The sequence below is a fragment of the Pteropus vampyrus genome, unplaced genomic scaffold, assembly GCF_000151845.1.
Source record: "Pteropus vampyrus isolate Shadow unplaced genomic scaffold, Pvam_2.0 Scaffold19, whole genome shotgun sequence".
Lineage (NCBI taxonomy): Eukaryota > Metazoa > Chordata > Mammalia > Chiroptera > Pteropodidae > Pteropus > Pteropus vampyrus.
In genome coordinates this window covers 6831791-6849737 of record NW_011888800.1, presented here as the reverse complement: position 1 = coordinate 6849737, position 17947 = coordinate 6831791, and the positions used below count along the sequence as shown (strand labels likewise).

General features: G+C 54.1%; 1 protein-coding gene across 2 annotated transcripts; it reads right to left on the bottom strand.

The window, feature by feature from the left end:
* Window positions 1-6973: 6973 nt before the first annotated feature.
* DLL4 (delta like canonical Notch ligand 4) lies at window positions 6974-16478 on the bottom strand. 2 transcript variants are annotated; one of them, XM_011354933.2, is made up of 11 exons: window positions 15943-16478; window positions 15564-15833; window positions 14996-15053; window positions 13923-14189; window positions 13431-13491; window positions 13218-13348; window positions 11525-11694; window positions 11121-11340; window positions 9260-9962; window positions 8647-8755; window positions 6974-8114 (listed from the first exon to the last, which is right to left on the bottom strand). In XM_011354933.2, the coding sequence occupies exons 1-11, from the start codon at window positions 16006-16008 to the stop codon at window positions 8109-8111; spliced, it is 2061 nt and encodes a 686-aa protein (XP_011353235.1). In that variant the 5' UTR covers window positions 16009-16478; the 3' UTR covers window positions 6974-8108. The 2 variants fall into 2 exon arrangements, with proteins under 2 accessions (XP_011353235.1, XP_023383533.1); XM_023527765.1 differs by having other exon boundaries at window positions 6974-8755.
* Between the last annotated feature and the right edge of the window lie 1469 nt (window positions 16479-17947).

Below are 17947 nucleotides of genomic sequence, written 5' to 3'. Positions count from 1 at the left end.
GATCTGTTCCTTCTCACTTCTCGTTCCAGTCACTACAATCAACTCCTGGTGCTAGTGCTCACAATTATCTGAAACAAGGAAGAGCTAGAGAGTCATGTTTATTTATTATGCTAAATGATAAAGTTGTTTTATGAAGCCGATGATTCCAGCAGGGTGAAAAACCTTCCCAGACATGGACTCTAAGCCCAGCTTGCCCAGATTTGAGCCTGACTCCACCATTTACCATCAGGGTGACCCCAGGCACAGTCTCTGGTCCTCGGTTTTCTCAACTGTAAAATGGGAAAAATAGCACCTACCTCGCAGGTTCTGATGAGGATTTAAACAACTTAGCACACATCTGGTATGAGAGCACTTAATGCATGTTGGCTCATTATTTTTACTCAAGACTTTTTACTTTCCATTCTGTCTAAAGTAGGGCCATAGTCTACTGTGACACTGTGATTTATAATAAGATATATATATTTGGTCTTTGTCCTCTTCCTGGCACAGAGCTCGTAAAAACCTGGGGATTTCTTAAGTGATAAGAGTGGTAAAGATGTCTTCTGTTACTCATAATAAGCCTCTATCAACCACACTTGAGTTTATCTTAATGAGAGAACTTTTGGGAAGCCTCGAGGAATGGGGTCCAGTTGCCGGGGAAACCAACTATGCGATCAGAGGAGAGAAGAGCTGGAGATTAAGTTCAATCACCAATGGCCAATGATTTAATTAATTGTGTCTGTGTAATGAAGCCTCTATAAAAATACAAAAGAACATGGTTCAGAGAGCTTCCAGGTTGGAGATGCTGGTAGAGTAGCATGCCTGGAGAGGACATGGAAGCTCTGCCTTCTCACATATCTTGCCCTATGCATCTCTTCCATCTGGACGTTCCTGATATATCCTTTTATAATAAATTGGTAATCTAGTACAGAGGTTGCCATCCTTTTTGACACCAGGGACTGGTGCTCCTATGAGAATCTAATGCCTGATGATCTGAGGTGGAGCTGAGGTGGTGATGCTGGAGCTGGAGAGAGGCTGCAAATACAGATGAAGCTTCAGTCGCTTCCCCGCCTCTCACCTCCTGCTGTGCGACCCAGTTCCTAACAGGCCACGGACTGGTACTGGTCCATGGCCTGGGGGTTGGGGACCCTAATCTAGTAAATAAACTGTTATCCTGAGTTCTGTGATCCACTTTAGCAAATTAATGGAACCCAGACTGGGGGTTTGGGAAACCTCCAATCTATAACTCGTCAGTTAGAAATGCAAGTAACAATCTAGACTTGTGGTTGGCGTCTGAAATGGGGACAGTCTTGTGAGATTGAGCCGTTAATCTGTGAGATATGATGCTATCTCCAGGCAGATAGTGTCAGGATTGAGTTTAATTGTAGGACAACCAGCTGGTGTTGTAGAATATCTTGATGTGTGGAAAACCCATACATTTGGTGTCAGAAGTGAGGTAGTGTTGTACACTAAGTCCTCAATTAAAGTCATCGATAAGTTCTTGGAAACTGTAACTTTAAGCAAAATGATATATAACAAAACCAATTTTACCACAGGCCAATTGATATGAACAAGAGTAAAGTTACTATGGCATATTTCTGGTCACAAAAACATCACTAAACTAAATGAAAACACCAAACGCTTCTAATATTAAGCATTGAAATAAATGTGAGCTATACATACATTTAGGAAAGATTAATAAAAACAAGTAAGATGATGGTTTTCCAACCTACTTATTCCAGTTCAAGGTCATGGGTGACCAGAGCCTATCCTGGCAGCTCAGGGCACCAGGAGGGAACCAGTCTTGGACAGGACACCCTTCCATTGCAGGAGAACTCTCTCTCTCACACACACATACACACTCAGACTGGGATAATTTAGATACAATTCATTTCACATGCACATCTTAGGGATGTGACAGGAAACTGGATTACCCAGAGAAAATCCATGCAAACATGGGGAGAACATGCAAACTCCACACAGACAGTGGTCCTGGCCAGAAATTGATTTTTTTTTTCTTCATTAACGTTATAACAAAACAGTGTTGAATAAAATGACATACCTCAGGGACCTGCTACTATAATAGAGTACTGAGAGTAGATGAGACACACAGGAAGAGTATGTTTTCTTTTACCCTAGTTCTCAGTCTGACACAGCTCAGAAGAATTGGGTGGGTCAGGAAAGTGATCAGGGTATTTTTTGATTTAGTGGAGGAAACCTCCAGCTTGTTCACTCTTCATTCTTGCCATGCAATTCACAGATCGTCCTAGCAAATAGGGCACCAAAGCACTGTTTTTAAAAGGCAGAATGAGTGATAGTCTGCCCCAAGCACACTATCAATAGAATAGGTGCTTCAGTAAAGAGAGAGATTTTCTGTGTATGCTTGGGTAGGGCAAGGGGTACTAAAATAAATAAATAATAAAATAATCCACTATCTCCGAGGGGCTACGCCTCCCACGTACCTCTGATAGATAAGTGTGTCCTTAGGTCTTTGGCCCATATGAATGATGGACATACATCCCACAAACACTCTGGCAAAAGAATGGCAAGAAAGAATAACGGAATCCCTCAATACAATCACTTCAGAAAAGGGAGAGAAGAGATGACAGTTGCTCTGCTGGTTATACCAGATGAATCCGGAGCCAAGGGGTGAAGGTTACTTTAGTCTCCTGTCCACAAAAGCAGGGACTGTAAAGATTCACCCATGTCCTGACAGAAATGTTAATGGGATGGTGGGATAACCTGGCTCCCTGCCCACTTCCAGCTTCCAAGGAGGAAGGAAGATGCAGCTGATTGGGCACTCCAGGGTGGCCGGGGTTCCAGTTATTCAGACCTGGTCTAGTCTACCTGGAAGAGGAGAGGCCAGGGCTCCAACAGAGAGTTGGCATGATGGGGCCTCTTTCCCAATTCCAAGGAGAGAGGATGGTGTAGTTTGTCGAGGCAGGAAGTGGCTGGCTGCAGGGCTAAGGAGAACTGCAGTAAAAGCATTTCAGTGGAGTGACAGGGCTGAACAGAGAGGAGACTTATGGGATGAGAGTCAAATGTCAGATCCCATAGAAATGCTGCAGTATGGTAGGACCTGGCTTTAGAAGAGAACCCTAGAAAATAGCCTATGTGGAGAAGTATGACTGCTCAAAAGGGACCTGACAATGGGAGCAGACTCTGAAGCCCACAGAGAGCCAAGAAAGTGAAGCCCCTTAAATGAAAGCAGCTAGGACACCATCCCCTTCTGAGAATGGGAAGGAGATCCCAGAACCTTTTAGATCTCTTTTACCAGAGAGAAGAGGAAGCACTGAGTGAAGGGAGTCATTGATGGAGGTGAAACTCAGCAGACCAGGCCTAGTAAAATGGGCCTGACCCAGACATCTGCCCCTGTGGAAAAGGACATCAATCTTCAGATAAGCCAAGTGGCACATGCCTTTCTGCTAAGCCCCAGAGCTTGCTTTGCCTCCAACCTGAGCCAAGAGGAAGCATCACTGGAGACAGGCAGGCCATGCCTGGCTGGGCTTTGGCTCTGCCCTGCAGGGGGTGCCATGACACAGGACAGCTGGGGCCCATAACCAACCTGTCACTAAATCCATACTCTTGAGATGCCAGTTACTTTGTGTCTCGCCCTAGCTTCATCTGGTTTTTTGTACCCTGTCGTGGCCTTGGAGGGTCCTTGAGGGAAATAGGCTGAGCCCACTCTTGGCCAGAGTGTTAAAGGATGCAGGGGCCCCAGAAGCCAGGGCAAAGGTGGCAAAAGCCACTTGTGGCAGATCTCCAAGCGGAAGGGGACTGTTGAGGACTTGGGGTCCTGCTGTCCCTTCCCACAGCCAGAGTCTCTCTTCCATACACTAACTCATTTCAATCTCATAGTAATGTGCAAGAAGTATTATCCTCTGAGAGGTTTAAGATAATTAACTAGACAGCTTCCTTGGGCAGTGACCATGTTTTATCGCCAATGCCTGGCATATAAAGGGGGCACAAACAGTGTGGAGGGAATGAAGAAATGTATGGACTTGTCCCAGGTCACCTGGCAATGAGAAGTGGTGCGGGCAGGGAGCTTCAGCATCGCGACTCAAACCCACTGTCCTTTTCAGCCCAACCCCGTTCCCTCCTATTCAGGATGCCTGTGGGCAGGGATGGCCGGAGGACTGAAAGCTAGCGGTGGGGAGGGAGCTGGCTGCTCAGACCACTCAAAGGACACGAAGGGGCCCTGCTTCTTTGAACCCTGAGGCATATTTAAAGGGAAACGTCTCACTGAGTTCTCTCCAATTTACTCCCTCAGCTTAGGGGTCAAGGCCTGGAGGGTGCTCTACACGGCAAGGACGAAAACTGAGCTCACGTCCAGCTGCTGCTCCCAAGGGGCCCCGGAATGGGGAAGGGCTGACTCCGGAGTTTGGAGGGACCTGCGGCCCCATCCGTGCGTAGTCCAGACGGCTGCGCAGCGCCCTCTGGTGCCCGGCGGCGGCCCGGGCGCGTTCCCGGCGGAGGGCGGGATTCGGAGGCGCAGGAGGCGGAGCCGAGCAGCCGAGGGAGTCTCCAAGAAACTCGCGGCCTTCCGCGGCTTCCCCGCCCGGGAAGTGAGCCGAGGTCGGGAGGCGGCAAACAGGAAGTCGGGCTGTAACAAAGAGCACGGGGGGCGGGGAGCCGGGACCTCCGGGGCGCCCGGCGGCCACGGCAGGTGGAGGGCTGACCCGGCCAACGCGCCGCACCTGCCTTTTCTGCTGCGCTGGAGGCTCCGGGCCCAACGAGGTCGGCCGTGCGCCCTGAGCGAGAGGGAGGGCGCGGCCAGCTAGAGGAGGCCGCTGGGACCTCCCAGGCGCATCCTCTCCCCGGGAAGGGACAGTCACAGTTCCCTGAGTGAATCACTTCCATCCCCTTCCCGGAATGCAGCAGACCACGTGGGGCGGAGGGCTAGGTTCAGATCCTGGGGACTCACGGAGAGGCTAGGAGTGCTGCATGCGGGTCCCCGTCGGGGGTGGAGCATCTATGCTACCTGAGTTTAGTGGCCTTATCTAGACTGGGATGTGGATAGGTAGGAGCCACTGTCCTTTTTTTTTTCTACGCCTTGACCAGTCTGACCATGGCCCTGAGGCAGCAGAGGGACCCTGGCTGAACCCAGCAGGATAAAGGCATTCCTTCCTTTTTCACAGCCTTTCCCTGACTCACCTCCTCATAGTAATATCCAGGTGGTTCCCAGCCAATGAGCCCTGGAAAAGCAGCTGTCCTCAGAGCTGGAGGTCACTGTGCGGTCAGATTTATCCTGTAGGCAGGGCACTGCTTCCAGGCTGTTAAGGAACTCTGAATTCTCTTTTGAAATACCCATGCAGACTAAACATGGGCATTTCCTAAGCCATGGAAAGCACTTCATAGTGAGTGGAGTTATCATCCGGCCTTGTTTCTACCAAGCCTGGGACCTCTCCTGTTCACCTGGACATTTGGTCAGAAAAGTCTTAGGTGCCTTACCTATGAGAAGGGGCTGGAGCCTCAGGGAGTGACCTCCTGGAAATCCTGAGGAGAGAAGGGCCTCCACTGTGGCCTGTTCACACCACAAGTGCCTGCCCAGCTTTGGCCATGTTGCTAGAGGTGGAACCAGGCATGAGCTATAGGTTGGAGCTTCCCAGACCAAGTCCACAGAGAGATCCTTTCTTGTTCCAGAAAGCCTGCATAGTGGGCTCTTGTAGCTCCCTGTCTAGGGTATCAGAGCTGGTGAGTGGGTTTAGCCAGCCAGCTCCTCTCCAGGGCTCTTCTCTGAGGGCCTGGCAGCCGTGCAGTCCAGCACAGCCTGGTGGTGTGGACGTGCAGGCCTGCGGGTGTCCTACCTGTCCCCCACATGGGAGCCTCGTCATCTCGCCTTCGTGTCCCAGCCCAGTTTCCCCCGCCCCCCCAGGGCCCGGGAGCCGCTTTCCTGTTTCATTTTGGGCAGGAAGAGTGAGGTCGTGTTGTTCTTCCCCCTGCTGCCGGCTCAGGCTGTGGGAACAGTTCTCTGAATGCTTTCCTGTTTGATACCCTATGAATGCAGCGAGGGGAACAGGGAGCAACGAGTGAGGCGTGGAGCCTGTGCGTGCAGGGAGTGCGATGAGCCTAGGTCTCTGGCTCTCATGTCTCTGGCATTGGCACCCAGATCAGGGGCGAGCATGCTGTATGTGTATCAAGGAGGATGAGCAAAAGGGAGGCGAATAGCACTGCATATACTTGGACTCCATTGGGAGCATCTGGTGGGTCTATTTTGCCTCGCAGAGCTGGGAGCATCTGCTCAGCTTTTTGTCAATGGCTCATTTTATTCATCATTTGTTCTCCATGGGGGATATGTCTATGGTTGTAGAGAGAGGACTGTGGCAGCTTAGGACCATCTTTCGCCTTAGAGAAAGCCAGGCATGAAGTCGAGACTGGAAACTCCTTCATTAGTGCCTCAACCAGAGAAACCTGGACCCAAGGAAGGCCACCCCTCCCCACTCCCCCCACTGCAGTCTTCAATAAACTCCGGCAGCCCTGGGCAGACCAGGTGCCCAGACTCAGCTCTCTTGCTCAGCTGCTAGACCCAAGTCCAAAGACCAGTGCCCTGTTGGAGGTGGAAAAATAATAGGGGAGTCTGGCCTTGCCCATCTAGTCCTGAGTCTAGGCCAGCCTACCTAAAATTGTCAGGAGGAAAGACCCAGATGTCATCATGGTTCAGAGACCCTATTCTCCAAGAAGGGAATCTTTTTGAAATGAAGAAAACAGGCAGGATTGTTCCCTACCCCCAAATTCCTGAATCCCTTAGGCCGACTCCAGAGCTCATGATCTTCAGAATTGAGGAGAGAAAAGGGGGATAGATTTAGGTCAGGGGGCATATGCCCCAAGGAGTATTGGTTGCATAAAAGGAATGGGGAGCCATAGCCAGCCTCCAACCATCATGTAGGGAAGGCTGGCCTAGACTGAGGACTAGATGGGCAAGGCCAGGCTCCCCAAAGACTGGAGGGGGACAAGGGCCTGGAGCACAGAGGCCAAGCTCAAGTGTATGCATAGGTCCTGGGGGTTCTTGTTGAGCAGCTGGCAGGAATACGAAAAGGAGAGAGAGGAGTGGGAGAGGATATCTACTCAGCCATCACAAAGACAGGACCCAAGAAGTAATAAACTCCTGTACACATCTGTTCCATATTATAAATACACATTATATACAAAATAATGTTATAAAATGTAGAAAGGTCAGTGCTTCTGATTCTTAAATTATCGAAATACTAGACTCCAAAATAAACTACAAAAAAATAACCCAAACAAAATAAAAACTCATATTATTGATTTCTGAAGATCAACTGGGGGCAGTAGTGGGCATGGGCAGAGCCCCAGCTCAAGGCCACAGGAATGGGCCTAGGTGATGACGACACCCAATTTCTCTCTCACTAGAATTTCCAGCATCACTGCTCTGAGCTCCCCAGCAAGGCCTGGCTGGCCCCCCACCTGTCTACTCACAAGAACCCAGAGACACCCAAGGCTGGAGGCTGTGGAAGCCAGGTAAGGCTTACTAACATCCTTACCCAGAGGGCCTGGGCCAGGGAGAGGCTGGGTGATGTTATGAGCAAGGCCCATATTGCAGTAGCTGGAGGCATGGGGCAGAAAGTGCTCCTTTCGCTTCGGTCGCTCACCTCACCTGCAGGGCAACTCCTGCCAAGAGCCGCACCCGATGGTTTCCTGGCCCACAGATGGCCCTGCCCTTACTGGCCTCCTCTCTCCTCTCTGATTTGGACCCAGCTGTCACCATGGAGCCTAGGCCAAAGGCACTTTTGGAAACACAGATGCCAGTAGAGGCCACAGCAGCTCAAGGCCTCACAGGGCCACTGCCACTCCCTCTGGAAAATTGGTCAGAGCCCAAAGGAGCCCTTTGAAGGCCACCGCTGGCGGGACAGGTCCAAGTGGCACCTTTCCTCTCCTCTGTTCCCCTGGCTGGTGTGGCTGCCAATCTGATGCCAGACAAACACCTGAAGGTGTGCAAGGTACTGCATCTCTTGGCAAGTTCACAGTCTGTCCAGTTCATGCCATTCCCTCTTCCTCCTGAGAGCAGCACGTTGCATATTAAAAATGTCCCATCCAGGATGCAATGTAAACAATGCAGAAGGAAGGTCTAGCTGCTGGGCAAAGCTGGGATGTCCTGGGAGGCTCCTGCCTTATACCTGGAGAGCATGTAGAGTGAGGGAATGGGTTACCCTATGGCATGAGCCCACCCTCCATGGCTGCCCTAGACCTCTCTTGGAGAAGCCAACAGGGCAGGTGAGGTGAAGGGGAGGTAGGGAAGCCCTACCCGGTTTTCTGCCCCAGCACACACACATGCCTGGGAGCCTGTGCGCATAAGGTGGGCCAATAGAGGAAGCCAGGGAGAAGGGGCAGGAGGGGCACAAGGCAACCACCCTCACCCCCCAGCAGCTGGGAAGCAGTGCCTGAAAGCTGGCCAGGTGCCACGGCTGCCCAGCCCAGCACTAACACAGTGGGAAGAGACCAGGCCCGGCTCACTAGCACGGTTCCTGTTTCACACCCTCTGTGGCAACAAGGCCAGCAGGGACCCAAGAGACAATGAACCTGGCCTGCCAAGGAAGGGTCCTGACCCACCCCAGAGTGGCCCCTGGGGTCAAGAGTAACCAGGCCACTTTCCCATCCTCAAAAGGCAGGAGGACACATGCTGGAAGGGCAGATGAGCCCAATACTCACCTCTGTGGCAATGACACATTCATTCCTCTCCTCTGATATCAAACACACGGACTGGTACATGGAGTCCCTGGGGGAGCATATCGCTGATATCCGACACTCTGGTTTTTCACTGAGGGAACACAAGACAGGCCGCTGAGGGAGGGATTGATAGAGGGTTATGGGGAGGGTGGGGGCATTAACTTGGACCCTGGAGAGCCAAAGGGCACTGGCAGAAGTAGCTCTGGGAGAAGACACGGGGACTGCGGAGCAGTTAGGAATAGGCCCCTAAAAGAGCCACAGGACCCCCAACCTTATTGGAGGGTCTCCGGACTGGCAAAAGCTAGCACTGCCACTAGAGGCAAGCCATGCCATGTAAAGATGGAAGTCACAAGAGGCACAATGTGAACACTTGACATTTGTGAATGAACGGATGAATGAATGAATAAATGAAGGAATGTGAGAGAGGCACAAAAGACCCCTGGCAGAAATCTTATTGGAAGATCAGTAGCAAAGCCCCCTATTTGCTTAAAAGCAGTCAAGGGCCTGGTGCCAGCCTCCCACCTGTCTTGGAGGAGCCCAGGCAGTACCTGGCAGGGGTCCGTGGCCAGGCCCTGGGCCTCCAGGTGCTGCTCACCTGTGTAACCGCAGCGGTGCCTTCTCCCCTAAGCTCTTGTCACTGTGGGAATACTTCCCGGACATGGTCCCCCGCCCCAGCGGTCCTGGGGCCAGATTATAGTCCAATGTGTGGTTCTGCTGTTTGCCACAGTTGGACTTGTCCAGGCCACAGTCCACTTCCAGCTCCTTCTTCTGGTTTGTGTTCTTGAGCTGGGCAGCAGGGATCAGGTTGTCTTTCTGGAAGTCTGACAAGTTGTTCATGGCCTCCCTGCTGCCGTCGTCTGGCCGCCGAAGCCGCAGCTGCCGCACAGCCACTGCCACCATGCCCAGCAACACCAGTACCACCACCAGCCCCACACCCAGGGAGACAGCCACCCAGGGGAAGCTGGGTGGCATGCTCACAGGGAACTCGCAGTGGCTGCCCACAAAACCATAAGGGCAGTTGCAGACGAAGTTGTCCGGAGAGGGGCCAGTGTAGCAGGTGGCCCCATTGTAGCAGGGTCCCGAGGCACAGGCATCACTAGGTGTCCGCACTTCACAGCGCCGGCCAGAGAAGCCAGCAGGGCAGGTGCACACGAGCCCATTCTCCAGGTCATGGCAGGTGCCGCCATGGGCACAAGGGCTGCGGGCACAGTCGCTGATATGAAGTTCACAGTGGGTGCCTGTGAATCCAGGACGGCAGCGGCATATGCGGTTCGGGCCTCTATTCAGGCACTGGCCCCCTGTGGGTACACACAGGGCACAAGTCAGCAATTGCCTGGGAACCTCTCTGGTGCAGAGGGTGAGTGCTCCATCCCAGGAATGAGCTCAGGTCTTCCTGCCTCCATGAATGCAGCCAGCATTTACAGGTCCCACTACAAAGAGCACTGCACAAAGAGTCAGGAGACCTGGAGTTGAGGTGACCTTGGTCACTACGCTTCTATGAGCTTATGTATAAACATTACTGGGATCTCACAGAGCTTTACAACAGAATCAGACAGATATGCTTGGGTTTGAATCTCAGCTATCTCTAGCTGGGGATCTGGCACCTGTTGCTTTACCTTTTCTAAGCCTCTGTTTCCTCATTTGTTAATTAGAGTATAATGCTATCCCCTCCATAGGAGATCTCTGAGGGTTAGGTGGGATGATGCATGATGGCAGAAGCACATGCCTGGTATATAGTAAATGCTCAAATAAATGTAATTATCATTGCTTCATTTAATCTTTGTAACCACATGAAACACAGAAGACTGTGTTTCCTATTCAGTGATGAAGAAACTGGCTCTGGGGAGCTAACTAAGTGATTAGCCAGATAGCAGACTGCATCTCAGCCCTCTGACCCGTCTCCAGCTCCTGGGGCTTCTTTTCTGCATGGTGCTGTCCGCCTGCCTCATCAGGGGTCACCAGGAGGCCAAGGAGACAAAGCTAACCAGCATGCTTTTCATCGCAAAAGATGCTGAACATTCTCGATTCCTTGTGCCATACCAGGCTCCCCTTGGCCGTGGGGTGAGGTGAAGCTTTCAGGAGCAGGGCCCTGACCACACCAGCCTCCCTCAAAGAGCGACACAAAGCTTCCAACATCCCTCTCTCTAGCCCAGGACTTCCTGGGGAAGGTCAGAGGCCACCACAGCAGAGTCAGGGCTCTGACACAGGACTAGGAAGGGAAGCCACACAGGGTGCACACTACTCCTCCTAAGGCATGCACCCAGTACTAACCTGCTCCTCTTCCAAAGCCACCCTACTAATCAAGCAAGCTCTTCACCATCCAGAGCAGATAGGGACCCATCTCAGCCTGTCCAGAGTGACAGACGAGTCTTCCCTCCTCTCCTGACCCTCCTTTATCAGACGGCTCTCTTGTCCCCAGGGCTGGTACACCAGGTTAGCAAGGCAATAGGACGCACCATTGGCACATGGATTGCTGGTACACCTATCCACTTTCTTCTCGCAGTTGGAGCCAGTGAAGCTTGGGGGGCATTCGCAGGCATAGCTGGCACCCTGGTTGCGCTCCCGGCAGGAGCCCCCATTGAAGCAAGGGGAGTCAGCACAGCTCAAGGTGCTGTGTTCGCAGTGCAGGCCATAGTAACCCGGAGGACAGAGGCAATGGTAGCCATCCTCTTGGTCCTGGAGAGAGACCCAAAAGGGGCCAAAGTCATACCCTGGGTAGCAAGGATGCATGGCTGGGAATTAGGCCCCACCTGCCCAGAATGCCTGCCCATGGCTGCATATATATGGGCCGCCTGGGGTAGGGACACTTGGGGCACCACCTGGCCAGACTTCTGCCTTCCTGTGCTGGCCTGGGCCTCACCTTACAGCTGCCTCCATTGCGACAGGGGTTGCTGTCACACTTGCTGAGCTTCAGCTCACAGTCCACGCCAGTGTAGCCTGGGCGACAGGTGCAGGTATAGCTCCGCTGCCCACTGTTGGAGCACGTTGCCCCATTCTTGCATGGGGAGTGGTGGGTGCAATAGTTGAGATCTGTAGAGGCAGGAACCAACCAGCTGAGCAGAGTAAGAGAATCGTCCCCACCTCGAGGTTCCTTGTAGTACAAGTTCATTGCCCATGTTTGGCCCAGAAGCCTCAACTCAAAGTCTTCCAGGCCCAAATACCCTTCCTCCTTTCCTAATGAAAACATGTATATTGAAGTACCTTGAACCACATCTGACCAGTGCAAATCAAAGGTGAAAAACACAGAAAACTAACTGCCTGCCAAGTAAGCTCACAAACACCGGCAGGTAGGGTAAAATGAAGGTTAGGAATAGGAGTAGATGGCAAGGCCACGTGTTGAGGAGGAAGTCAGTAAAGGCTTCATGCAGGAGGGGCAGCTGAGATAAGCCTGGAAGGGGAGATAATATTTTGACAGGTGGAAATGGTAGAGAGGAGGCAAGAGCCACCACAGGTAGTGATTAGGCATTTTTAAAGGGGAATTCGTTACAATGGTATTTTGAAGTATTAGTATTTGTTTTCTTATTTGAGAAGTTCAAGGAAGGAGAACCAGACAGAGTAAATATAAAGACTGTGAGGGCTGTGTTTGCCTGTGATGAGTATATGACTATGTCACTTAGGAGCAAATGTGGGCAGAGGAAAGAGAATGGGCAGGAACCAGGGTGTGAGTGTGTGTGTGTATGTGTGTGCAAGTGTGTGTGTGTGTGTGTGTGTGTGTGTGTGTGTGTGTGTGTGTCTGTGTGTTTGGAGGAGAAGGGGAGAAAGCAACACACACACACACAATACAGGGGCTGAATTCCAACCCCTTGTTGGCCAGCAATTCAGGTCCTAGGCAAGTTCTTTCTATCCTGGCAAGCCCCCTGCCCACCCTACTTAAGCTTGTGCTGGTGTTTCCATGGCAGCAGCCGTCCCATTTGACCCTGAAAATAGGCGGAACATGCTGCAGTTGGCTCACAGAATGAAGGAGATAAACGCTCCCTCCCCCACACTTGGGGCTGGCAGATCCCTGTATAGCTAGAAGAGTGACTGGCCCCACCAAACATCAGAAAGAGACTGTGTGGGCTCAGGCAGAAACAGCCCACACCAAGAAGTCAGTTAGATGTCACTCCACCCAGAGGCCCAGCTCACACAGCCTCTAGGCAGCTGGTGGGCACACCCCACCAGACAGCTGTTTAGGGGAGAGTTATTCAAACAGCCCTGGCAGGTAAGCAAACACTTAGGGGATTAATAGGTAACTATGAGGTAGAAAGAGGAACTGAGCCCAGCATCCCTCTCTCTTTGGCCTTATTAGAATTTATGAGTATGAGCTCCAGGCTGCCAATTTCTCAATCTCCTGGCTTTTCCAGCCACCCTGCCTCCCCAACACCTGAGGAAGAAGGACCCACCAACTTATTCTAGGCCAGTTGTAAAGATCATTAAAAGTCCCAAGCTCCTTGAAGAATAATGGAGAAAGCCAGCTCAGTAGTCAGCAAGTTAGGGTACAGATGATAACTCTGGTTCTCACCCCTTACCCATCTTTCCCATCCCCTCTGCATCCTTTCTTTGCCCTGACTCACCTTGGTCACAGAATAGGCCTCCCCAGCCCTCGTCACAGGTACATTGCCAGGGAGTGCTGCAGGTGCCATGACGACAGCCATTGTGGGGGATGCATTCATTGCATAGGCGGCCCTGCCAGCCTGGGCGGCAGCTGTGGAACAAAAGAGAGGCTGAGGGTGATCTGAGGGCCTGGCAAGGGGATGCCCCCTTCCCACTTCCTGTCCCCTACTCACATGCACTCTGCTGGCTTGCTGCAGTAGCCATTCTGTTCATGACAGCCAGAAAGACAGATAGCTGAGGAAAGAAAATAGGGCTAGGTGAGGTTGGGATACCAATGACTCTGAAGCCCCACTTTCTCTCTCCTGGCTTTGGGGGTGCCCCAGCTCTCTTGGGCTCACTTCCCACTCCTGGCCTTCCAGAGGAGCCATGGGTGTCTTAAAGGGAACCAGTGGCACAGGGAAGGAGAGTCCAGGCTAGATAGAATGTAATAACAGGGTCCTTGTGGGCTTTGGCACAAGGGGGAGGAGCACTAAAAAGACAGAGATCTGAACCCAAACCTGTTCTAAGTATCCCCAGCTATTTCTGAGGCCCAGCTAGTGGGCAACCCAAAACTACGCTGTGAGGGAGGCAGGCTGTGGTGAGAAGATGCCACTGTTCGTTTTCTTTTTCTTTGCTCAGGGGACCCTCCCCCCTCCAGGCAGGCAGGAAGAAGCTTGGCTGCTTACGCTGGTCGCAGTACTCCCCAGTCCAGCCGGGCAGGCAAGACAGGCTGCCATTTGGCTGGCACACGTAGTGGCCGAAGTGGTCATTGCGCTTCTTGCACAGGCGTGAGCAGCTATCCCCATAGTAGTTGTCACCGCAGATGACCCGGTAAGAGTAGCTCAGCCGTGTTGGGAGAGGGCCGGTCTGCTCATCCAGTAACCAGTTCTGGCCCACAGCTAGAGAGCCCTGAATGGTGATCTTGCTGATGAGGGCATTCGGTGGCATGGCCTCTGAAGGGGCAGAGGGCCAGGTCAAGGAAGGGCAGCCAAGGGTGCCAGCAACTGCTGGATCAAAACAGTTGTCCAGATGACCCCCTCCTGCCAGCAGGCATAGGCCAGAGGAACCCAAGGGTCCCATTGCTTAGTTCCCCTGTGTGTGTGAGTGTTCAGGGGGCCTGATATCATTCAAAGAGGGGACAATAGAAGGATGTTAAGATATCCCAGGGTTCTGGAACCAGATAGGCAGAGGAAAGAGGAAAAGAGGTCAAAATGGAAAAAAAAAAAAAAAAAGACAGAAAGAAATGAAAAGAAAAAAGAAAAGAAAAACTCTCCATTCTGGGGAAGACCCTAGAAACAAGGGGTCCTCTGGTGCCCATTCAGGGGTTCTGCCCTCAGAGATGGGTAATGCTTTTCTTTTTCCTTTTTAAAGTGAGAATTGTTGTGCTGCTGAAATATCCTTTTCCTCTGTGTCAGAACAACATCCCAAAGCCATTATTCCCTTTCCAAAGGAGCGGAATTCGCGAAAGGTGTAAAATACAGGAAGGGGCCCGTCAGCGGCGCTGGCAGCTTCGGCCTTTTCTCACCGCCGTGCTCCCCGCGTTCCCACGCCAAAAATAACCCGCAGGAAACGCAATTGTGCTCAGAGTCCAGGCAGCAGGCGGAATCCGAGCGTCCAGCGCGGGGCGCAGCTCCCAGCCTAGCTAAGCGTCCTGCCCCCCCACCCTCCGACCCCGCACTTCCCCCGCCTATTATTACTGGTTAACTCTTTCGGCACTGCGCCGTGTCGCCCCCCTGTGGCTGCGGAGAGAGCTACTCACCTGGCCGCAGGTCGTCTCCCGGCGCGTGCCAAGCTTCGATGATGAGTGAGAAGGTACCCTGCGAAGCGAAAGGAGGCGGGGAGAAGACAGAGATGGAGAGGTGAGCAGGGGGGAGGTGGTGGTGCCTTGCGGCAGCGGGTTTAATTATTCTAATTGCAGGATACAGTTACTGCGCCCGGGTCAACATAACGGGTCTGCGTGCAGCATCGCGCGCGAGCACAGGAAAGCGGAGAACTCCGGGTAGGAGGAGGGTTGAGGGATTTGGGAATGTATGCGAGAGCCATTCGAAGGTGGGGGAAGCGCTGGTAAGGTGAGTGATGGAAACCGTATCCCAAGAGCTGGGAGAAGAAAGAGTGTAAAACTGGGAAGAAGGAGAGTGGCGAGAGCCTTTCCGAGGATGAGGTCCCGTGAGAGAGTCGGAAAAAAAGGATCAGAAAAGAACTCCCCTTGTTTTGCCTTGTTTTGTTTTGAAGAGGAGCGAGGAAATCTGGGGAGAGGGCTTTGGTCCCAGGGAGCCCCCTTCTCTCGGCTTTATCGTGACCTCCCAGCGCTCCCAGACTTTGCTCACCGGCCAGGTAAAATTGAAAGGCAATTGGAGAGGGTTGCGTCCCCCGCCGCTACTGTCGTCCCCGACGGCGAAGGAGTTGGTGCCCAACACAGGTGTGGAGACGCTGCCGAAGGTGCAGGGACCGGGCGAGAAGACCGCCTGGAAGTGCATAAGGCAGACGCGGAAGAAGGTTCGGCAGCCGGGTTCGCACGGCCGCCCGCTGGCCAGTACGCCGCGCTCGTTGGCAAACTCCCGCAGCTGCAGCTGGAAGACTCCGGAGCCGGCTGCGCGCTATTGCACAGGGACGAGGGAAGGAGGGAGGGGAGCCATCAGCTCAGCGGACGCCCGCGTTTCAGGCCCCGAGCGCGGCGGGAGGGGGCAGAGGGGCGCGGGACGTTACCTGCTGCCAAAGTGCCACCAGAAACAGTAGCGCCCAACCAGAGGCGCTACGGGACGCGGCTGCCATTCCCTGGGGCGTCGCTCTTTCCACCCGCCCGACCTGAAGCCGGCTCGGTTCGGGACGCTGCTTCCCCGTGCGTCCACCCGCCGGAGGAGTCTCTGAAAAACCAGGCTCCGCTCGGGGCTTTCCTCCCGCCTCGCCTTCTCGCTAGCTCTGCTCAAATTGCTGCGGTAGGTAATCCAGGTGAGGGCGTCTGGGCGGCGGCCGCGCTGAGGACGTGTCCTCGGGCTAATCCTGGGGCTGCAAGCCGGCTAGTGCCCGGGTACACTGCACTGAGGCGGCTTGAGCTGCGGCTCTTGGCCTTGTGTTCGCAGCTTGCGCTCAGCGCCGCTACTGAAACCTGCGCGCTCGGGAGCCTTCCTTATATATATTGGCTCCTCTCCTCGTAGCCTGTCACTCACTCATGGTCACTCTCCCCTCCCCTCCGGGCCTCTTGCTGCTACAGCCCCAGCGCCGCCCGGAGGGGGCCTCCGCCCCCGCCATCCCCGCCATCCCCGCCTCCCCCCACTCCCCGCCAGCCAGTCAGGCACAGGTCCCCGCCTCTCCGTGCCGCTCTCAGCCTATGGGTCCCCCAGTTCTGCTCGTGCGGAGAAGACCAGTTCTCCGCAATCGCAGGGTTACGCGGGGAGACCCCTGCAGTGGGAGAATCACTGGAGGGCCGGGAGAATGGGGCGGGAGGTGAGCGAGTGGTTCCCGGATGGTCGTGCGGCTGGAGACACTGGGGAGTTCCCGTGGGCAGTGCGTCTGGCGGCAACGCTAGTTACCTGCAGCCCTCGAGCAGGTAAAAAAGACTTATATCTGGAAAGTGAAACCAGCGCCAACGGACTCCGATCTCCTTCACTGAGCTTCGGGAGCCCTCGCCTGATCGGCCCTCAACCTTCGAGCGTCCACCCACCATGAGTCCCCGGCACAGCAGGGAAGCCAGCGGGCACATTAATCTCTCTGTGACCACTTGGAGCAAGGAGAGGGGCCAAGCGTCTAAGACTCAGGGGCTCCCTCCCTGCACCTGGTGGGCGTCTCCCTTCTTATTGCGGGAGGCGTGTCCAGCGCGTGCCTGCTCCCTTCTAACCCCAGCCTTGGCTTGGCGCGTGCCTGCCCCAAGACGCCAGATCACAGAGCTGGGGGAAGGGGGCGTGGTCCCCGAAGTAGGAGAAGGGGGGCATCAGCTGTATGGTAATGAGGGTCTGGCCCCACCTCCAGCGCCTCCCCTCACCTGGGTTCAGCTTTTGCTCCCGCGCCCACCATCTACCCCCCAACCTAGCAGCCCCAAGCCCCCTCCCGCGTCCTGTCGCTCCCTTGGGGAGCTCTCCTGGATCCAGAGTTGGCTCCAGCCACTGGAGAGTCAAGGTGAAGAAGGGCTGAGGCCGGGCAGACCTGGGTTCTCTCCTCATAGGGCGAGATGCAGAGTGGAACTGGAAGCGCGCGAACTCATTTGAGTTTCAGGAGGCTTCACCCGTCTCGCCTTCGCGGCTCCCGCGGGTGGCCCCACTTCTCCGAGCGGCGGCAGTGCAGCTGCTTTCCCGGAACCTGGCGTGATCCCCGGAGACCTTAGACTGGGGAGGGCCAGCTTCTCCCAGTCTCGAGGGTGCCGGAGAGCTCTCTCTCTGCGACGCCGAGGGCGGCGGGGGCCCTGTAGCTTCAGCTGTCAGCCCTCCCGCACAGCGATGGCTGTCGTCCTGCGATAAGATCGGCGCGGGGGGAGTAGGGACGCGGCGCGGGCCCGGGGGAGGATGGAGAGGGGGGCAGGTCGGAGCCTAACAGCTGCCTATGCCGAGCATGGTCTGATTTTTTGACTCGGGGTGGTGGTGGAGGATTGGGGCGGGGGGGGGGAAGGATGAAAAACAAGAGGTTGGGAGCGTGGGTTGGGGGAGGGGCGAGGTGAAGAGACGGGCTCCGGGGTCCCCCACGCACGGCCACCCCTCCCAGCCACCATCTGGCGCGAGCG

What these genes read in the sequence shown, in the direction of transcription:
- DLL4 (XM_023527765.1), bottom strand. Translation starts at nt 16,008, where the DNA reads ATGGCAGCCGCGTCCCGTAGCGCCTCTGGTTGGGCGCTACTGTTTCTG. An exon ending in AGGCCTATTCTGTGACCAAG is followed by an intron (nt 11,695 to 13,217) that starts GTGAGTCAGGGC and finishes CTGCCTCTACAG; the next exon opens with ATCTCAACTATTGCACCCAC. An exon ending in CAGCAATCCATGTGCCAATG is followed by an intron (nt 9,963 to 11,120) that starts GTGCGTCCTATT and finishes GTGTACCCACAG; the next exon opens with GGGGCCAGTGCCTGAATAGA.